Genomic DNA, 7610 nt, shown 5'->3' on the forward strand with positions numbered 1-7610 from the left:
TCTGGGCTCTAAATAAATAAACAAACAAAGGGAACTAACTTTTTTTTTTATTCACTGCAAAATTCAGGTTTTATCCATCAAATTAAATAAAGATCACTGTATTAGGATAATAAACTGGTAGTAAATGTGTTATTTTAAAACAGAAAAAAGTGCTGTTTAGTGCAGTTAAATAAAGACACTTTTACTCAGCACAAAATTAAAAAATAACCTATAACCCAGTTTTTCACACAATGAAAATGTTGAATTATTTTTTAATTCTCCATATCAAAATGATTACCAGATAGATGGCATTAAATTTGCCTCCAGGAAGATAGTCTTATTAAAAAGATTGTGACTTCACTCCCAAAAATTAGCTTTGTGTTAGGGTATTTGCCAGCCTAAGAGAAATTATACATCTCCCCACTACATTTCATCTTCTATCTTCACAGCATTCCAAATATAAGCCTCAGGTAGGTCTAGACTTCTCATGTTTGACCTCCTTGGTTGAAAGGAATCCACTGTATAATGATTTTTTTAATACTAGTCTGAAAAATGAACAGTTTTCCACATGCACAAATGCTAACAGGAATCAAAATATCCTATATCTTCCTCTGACCCTCAGCAACCCTCTCTGCTGAAGAAAAAAAGAAAAAAAAAGAAAAAGCTGTTTTACTAATTTATAAGCACCATGCAGACCCAAGCGGTCTACAAAGAAATCACTCCACCAGTAATACAGATATAAAAGCATAAAGCATCCTGTAGCATTTTGAGAAATTCTGATAGCCAAGAAAAAGGCTTAAAGAGTTTAAAATATTCCCAATACTCACTGAAGGCAGCCACTGCAAGAGCCAGTGTGATAACAATGGAGACCCATGAAACCCACAACGCCTTCTTTCTGTAGTTCTGAGCTTCATGAGGTTTTAGCCTTGTACTGCTTTCTAGTAAACCTGATAAAAGCAATACACAAAGCAGTGTGAACATTACATTACTCCTTTTAAAAAAGAAGAACACATCTGTGTCAATTCAGGACCAAACAGATAATTGTATATATCGTATATGGTACATTATGAGCCTAATTCTACTCACCTCACTGAATTCAGGTGAATGAAGCTAATAGGAGTGCTTGAGTGAGCAAGGAGAACATGTTTTGGCTCTAATGTTTGCATTTCACCTGATATTAATTGCACTCTTCACCCCAGAAGAGCATTGCAATCTTCAGGCAACTAAAGGAAGGTTCACAGTAATTTCACTGGGTATGTCTACATGGGGATAAAAGCCCCACGAGCATGGCCACAGCTGGCCCGGGTCAACTGAATCGAGCTTGTGGAGCTCAAGCTGCAGGGCTAAAAATTGCTGTGTAGACAGTCAGGTTAGGGCTGGAGTCCAAGCTCTGGGACCCGCCACCCTCACAGAGTCTTAGAACTCAGGCTCCAGCCCAAGCCCCAGTGTCTATACAGCAATTTTTCAGCCGCAGTGCCCGTGCCAGCCGTGGGGTTTTTATCCCCATGTAGACACTGCTCACCGATACAGGTACACATGAGGGACTTGATCCTGCACCTATTTAGGTCAATGATAAAACTTTAATTGACTTCAATGGTTCAGGATTTGGCCTTAGTTCCAGATAGGGTGACCAGACAGCAAGTGCGAAAAATCGGGACGGGGGTGGGGGTAATAGGAACCCATATTAAAATAAACGCCCCATATATCAGGACTGTCCCTATAAAATCAGGACATCTGGTCACCCTAGTTCCAGAAGAGAACTATAAGAACACAGGAAAAAACTTGTGTTGGAGTGTTAAGTTCACCAGGCTCACACACCTGAGAAGTTAACTTGCTGATCCATTAAAATACAGTGCTCGCATGGAGAATCAAAGAAGGAGCATATGTATTTTAGGATGATGATGAAAAAGTCTTAGAGATGAAAAAGACCTATTAGACCTGAGGAAGAGCCATATGTAGCTCAAAAACTTGTCTCTCTCATCAACAGAAGTTGGTCCAATAAAAGATATTACCTCACCCACCACCTTGTCTCTCCGTTAGAGCATAAAGTCTATCCTCCTGCAAAGGCATACAATCCCCACGTAGAGGGACATGAGAGAGGAATTTAGGGCCTGATCCTGCTCTTACTGAAATCAGTGCAGTGGGTGCAGAATTGGGTCCTAGGTCCTAACCAATTTTTAAAAACTGTTTTTGTCTTTCACCATGCTTTCCAACTGTGGAACCTTCCCGTCTCCCCCATCCTAATGCCCAGCTAACAATTCAATTTAAATATCAGAAAAATAGTGATAGTCTTCTGCTCCCTCTCTCCCCTGCTTTAAAAAGTTATTTTAATTTAAAATAAAGACACCTTCTCTCCCCCCACCCATCTTCTTTTAGCCCTAATTATGATATTCATTTAAGTAAGTTTTTTTTTAAATATATTCCTTTCACTAGAAACTGTAAAATCTGATCCAAATCTGTTTCACCCATGATCTCTGGAATATTTTGTTTAACAAATGTAAAATCCAGTCAGTCTTCTCCAGTGCTTTTTCCAGGATGTCTGTCACTTTTTCAGAAAACACACGTGTTTGAAAAGTGAAACTATTGTAGGGCTCTGAATTTGTAAAGCTAGCGTATTGTAAACATGAGAAGCAGCATATATGGCTTGAAAACGGGGTTGGGCGTTAGAACTAGGATTAGAACTAGGAATTCCTATCACTAACTCACTTTGTGCTCTTGGGAAAATCACTTAACCCCACTGCCTCAATTTCCCCATTGGTAAACAGGGATAATATTTGCCTAGGATACCTCACAAGGGTGTTATAAGGATTAATTACTTAATGTTTGTACAGAGTTTTCACACATAATTATTAAATTCTTTATGTGCCAAATTTTGCCCTCAGTTACATACATGCAACTAATTAACTTTAAGAGGAGCCGAACTCTTATATGTCAGAGAAGAATTTGGTCCTATAATAAGAGATCCTATTTCTTAATTTTTATGTTTAAATTGCATTTATTTTCAACACACATTTAATGCTTTTCAAATTACCAGACTGATAGTCCTCAAGGCTTTGATTCCTCTGTATGCTCACAGAACAGGTTTGGAATGGGTAGCAACAATACAAACTTCTCACTTAGTCTGCCTAGAAGGACAGCAGTTCAGAGGGTAATTCCTCCTCCATTCAGTACTAGACCTGTCTGCTGCCACTGCCAACAAAGGTGCGCAATTTCAATGGTGGCTTTTGTGGGGCTAACACCTAAAAACAGGTCTAGAAATAAAGATAAGATTTCATTATTCTAATGAATAACATCTCTCCTTGTTTTTCTTTTTTCTAAAAGCATTTAAGGGTTCTACTTTAAGGTCCAAATTCTGTCCAGATGTAAAGCTTTTGGCTGATTTTAGCTCCGAGGTGAAACAAACATGAGGTAGAATGACACATTCATTCCTGCTTGTTTCTTTCTTTAAATACATCATCCAATTCCCAGGTAACAGACAGCTGCTGCCGTGAAGACCAAGACATACAATAGATGTTTATGAATCATATAGACTCTTAGCTAAATAAAAACGTTCACAGCTAGCCCTTCTCATCACTAATTGTAATTCAAATGCCAAGAGTGCTTCCCACTGCATAAGATTCAGCTCCTTAATTTCATAAAATCAAAGCACCCCTGCTATGAGAGCTATACTGTAATGTGTATGTTAAAAATGATTGGAATATTCTTGGTTAGCAGGATGTAACTTTTTTTCCTCCTCCCTAAAATAAGTCACCTACTTTTATTTATTTACAATTTTCCCCCCACAAGAAGCACCATCTCATTTTAATGAGTCCTAGGGGACTGCATGCAAACATACACACATATTCATGCAGCTACCAAACACATAGCATGAAAATCCTTTTACAAAAAACATTAGCTCATTAATTTACATACAGCAAACAGATTCATGAGGGAGAGCTTTTGATCTTTTCACTGCGTGTTACAAAACAATGTTTAATTTTAACTGACCACAGCACATTTTAGACCACCTTTAAATATGACCTGCATTGCTACAAAATGACGAGCTTGCATCTATTGACAAGATTTCTCCACCCTGAAACTGAGGTGCTGAATAATTTTGCTGCAAACAATAACTTGATTTAGCACCTAAATATCCCTAATGTAAAGATGATGCATTTGTTAAATGCATTGAATTTGGTACATTTTATATTATGTTTCACCACCTAAATATACATTTCACAAAAAATAAAATTATTACATTAAATAATAATTCCAGAACACAAGATGTTTATGAAGTGATACCACATGCTGATTTAACAGAAGTTTGGGGTTTTTTTAATTTGACTGAAATAGCATTTTAAAATGTCATGTTTGAATTTCTATGTTGTTGGGTTTTTTAATTGAAAAAAATAAAACCCTATTGTCTGATTACAATGTTAAATCAAGGACCTGATCCAAAGTCAATTAGAGTCCATGGAAAGACTCTCATTAACTAAGGAATGCCCTTAAAGAACAATTTTCCCTCCAAATACTTCAGTGACCCTTTTTGATCTAACAAAATGCAAAAGGATCCTTAGAAGTACAGTACTTGAAAAATTATTGAAGCCAGCTGCATTAGAGATTCATACCTATATGACTATGTCTATGTTTATGATTCATTGGAAAGAGCCACTGTAAAAAGTGCAATATTTCAGCAATATTATAAACAAACTGCAAAAATTATACTGAAACTTTTCCTGGAAATACTGGGGACAGTGAGACAGCTTACTGGACTCTTTCCCCTTTAACCCTACTACAGGCCAATTTAGCTGGGAAATCTCTTCTCAAAATCTCCCTTGAGGGTGGGGGTTGCAGATTTTAAGTTTCTCTAGAGCTCCAAATTCCTGCCAAACTTTTGAATTTTGACCTTAGTCAAAATGGCTGATGTTTCCCATTCCTTCCAATGGAACTAAAGCCACAAGCTGCCCTCTGTCAAGATGGCTACCATTTTCCTATATTATTAGTAGTATTTTATTATGTATTTGTATTATCGTTGCACCTAGGAGCTCCAGTCATGGATCAGCCTTTGGCCATGAAAGCAAGGTAGTCCCTAGTAAAGATGGGCACCAATTCCCATATTTTCCCAATATGACTGAAGCCCAGATGGACCTCAAGGAAGATAGTCATGCTTTTATACTCTATGGCTAGGGAACTGGAAAGGAACTGTGAAGAGAAAGAGGAATATGGGAAGCCTAAGGAGATGGAGGGAAATGTGAGGCACAGGATGGGGACTGAGGAGGTGCAGGGGAATGTGGGGTGCAGACCGTAAAATGAGGACAGTAAAAGAGGGAGAAGATAAGGAGAATGAGAGGAAAATATAGGGGGAAGGTGAGGGGCAATAGACTGTGTGGGAGCATAGCAAGTGAATGGAAGTGAAGCATGAGTTGGAGCATGGAGGGAGACCGTATAGTGATGAAGGAGGAGAACAGAGAGGGATAAAATGGCAGCTTCCTACAACCAGGGGATAGGCGAGGGTAAGTGGAGTGCAGTGAAGCCTGCATTTGTGCATGTGCATTTAAGGTTGAATTTTGAACCTGTAAAGATGATGATCACACACTGTTTAGAGGTTGGCAGCTTTTCCCAGATATTCAAATAAGAGGGCAGGTAAAAAAACAAACAAACCACTATTATTTTTTAAATTTCATGATTTAGGGGGAGATCTGACTCACGATTTTTGAATGGCTTATGTTGGCAGTGGTGGGATTTGCACTTTGGGGGGCACTATAGATTTAAGCCCCTTTGAGAGCCTCCCCTGATGGGGTCTTGGCAGCTGTTGCACCAAGCATCCATCCGCTAACAGCCGCCTTTCTGTAGGAGGTATGTTAGCAGAGACCCCAGCACTGATTGTCCCTCCTTGGAGTCCCCTCATTGAACCCCTCCCTTTTTATCACTGATTTACTTCTTTGAGGAGCTTCCCCTCCTCTCCCATTCATCTAGTCTGCAGCCTCTGGGACACCTCATCGCTGATTCCCTAGCCCTGACTGCATCCTTGGGGATTCTCCCAGCCCACTCTCTGAGGGAAAGCAGTTAGACTGGCTATATATCTGACAATCTCCGTGAACTACTTAGGCTGTCAGCCTCTCATCTGGAAAAGAAGTACTGTTTTGAGGCTGTGGTGGCATGAGGGAAGGCATAGGGACAGAGTGTATAGGGTGGGTCTTAGGAAGCTTCTGGGCGCAGGCTGTTGGGGTAGCTATTGGAGGGGCTGAGGAGGAGGATTAAAGGGAGGGTTGCAGATACCAATGTTAAGCGAGTTGTAAATAATAAGTAAGGGACAGGTGCAGGGGGTATAGGGTGTGTAGTAGAAGGGCTGCAGGGGTGATGAAGGCAAAGGAGTTGCAGGTGTGTTGAGGGGTGGGCCAGGATTATTAAAAAACGGTAAGTGGCTTGGGATCTGTAATGGGCGAGTCAGGATAGGTGTCGGGGGGGGGGGCAATTATGATAATAGGGTGTCGGAGGGAAGCTAAGAGGCTGCAGAGGGGATATGGTGGAGGAACAAATGTTAGAGGGGCTTCAGGGAGCGACTGGGGGAGGGGTACGCCTTAGGGAGAAATGTAGGGGAGTGATGGGCACTGAAAAGGGGGTAATGGGGGACAGCAGAGGTGCCGGCGGGGGTGATTTAGAAGAAAGTTGCATTTGGGGAAGGTTGCAGTGGGGTGATTTAGGACGGGAGAGATTATTATGGGGGCTGCGAGGAGTGATTTAGGGGAGGGATGCAGGGTGTGCTTTTTTGGAGGGGGGTGTTGGGGTTGCAGGGTGTGTGCTGTAGGTGGGGGGCTGCCGGGGTGATTTAGGGGAGGATGTGGGGTGAGGGAGGCCAGGGCATAAGGACGGGGCTCACCTCTGTCCTCCAGCCCTTCGCTGAACTGTCCGCTCTCCCCGATCCGCAGCTGTTCCTCCTGCTGGTCCCGGGAGGGGTAGGGCGGGGTGGTCCCGGGGGGCTGCACGATGGTGGGGTCCGGGGTGCTGGCCGGGTCGCCCCCGGCTGCGGCCGGCTCCATGTCTCGCGGAGTGGGAGAAGGCGGCAGCAGAGCGTGGCAGGGCAGCGAGGAGTGAGTGGAGCATCCAGCACGGGGGGAGGAGGAGACTGGGCTCAGAGCATCAGGGGGATGGGGACAGACGGCAAACAAACTCCCCCGGCGGCTCCCTCCAGCGGCTCATCGCCAGCCCCCGGGCAGGTGGGGAACCAGAACAGCCTCCCGGCTCCTCACATGGGGGGGTGGCTGCAATCAGCCCCCCCCCCAGCAGCTGGGGGAGGGCTGCAATTAGAGGCCCCGCCCAGCCCCAGAGGGGAGTCCAAGGGAACTGCAGTGGGTGACCCCTCCTAGCTAGCGGGGGGGCTGTAATCAGAGGTCCCAGGGGACGGGCTGCCTGGAGAGCGGACACCCTGTGGGACGGGGTTACTGCAGCCCATGCACCGCAACACGCGGCTGGGGCGTCCCACGCGCGGCTGGGACGCGGCACCTCTCTGTGCCGGTGGGACCCGGCCAGGCAGCGTTTTCTGGGGTGGCGCTGGAGAGGGGGAGGTAGGTGGTGGTTTGAAATCTCTTCCGAGCCCCTCTCGGCGCTGTTCTAAGGCTGTAAGCCAGGCCTGCAGGAGCGGGATAAGAGAG

General features: G+C 43.7%; 1 protein-coding gene across 1 annotated transcript in view; it reads right to left on the reverse strand.

Moving 5' to 3' along the window:
* Nucleotides 1-6998, reverse strand: part of TMEM163 (transmembrane protein 163) — a 161025-nt gene extending 154027 nt beyond the window's left edge. The window contains exons 1-2 of the mRNA XM_065413845.1: nucleotides 6839-6998; nucleotides 807-926 (exon numbers count right to left, since the gene is read on the reverse strand). Of these exons, the coding sequence (XP_065269917.1) occupies nucleotides 807-926; nucleotides 6839-6998 (280 nt within the window). The remainder of the gene's footprint in view (nucleotides 1-806; nucleotides 927-6838) is intronic.
* Between the last annotated feature and the right edge of the window lie 612 nt (nucleotides 6999-7610).

Source organism: Emys orbicularis, chromosome 11 (genome assembly GCF_028017835.1).
Source record: "Emys orbicularis isolate rEmyOrb1 chromosome 11, rEmyOrb1.hap1, whole genome shotgun sequence".
NCBI lineage: Eukaryota > Metazoa > Chordata > Testudines > Emydidae > Emys > Emys orbicularis.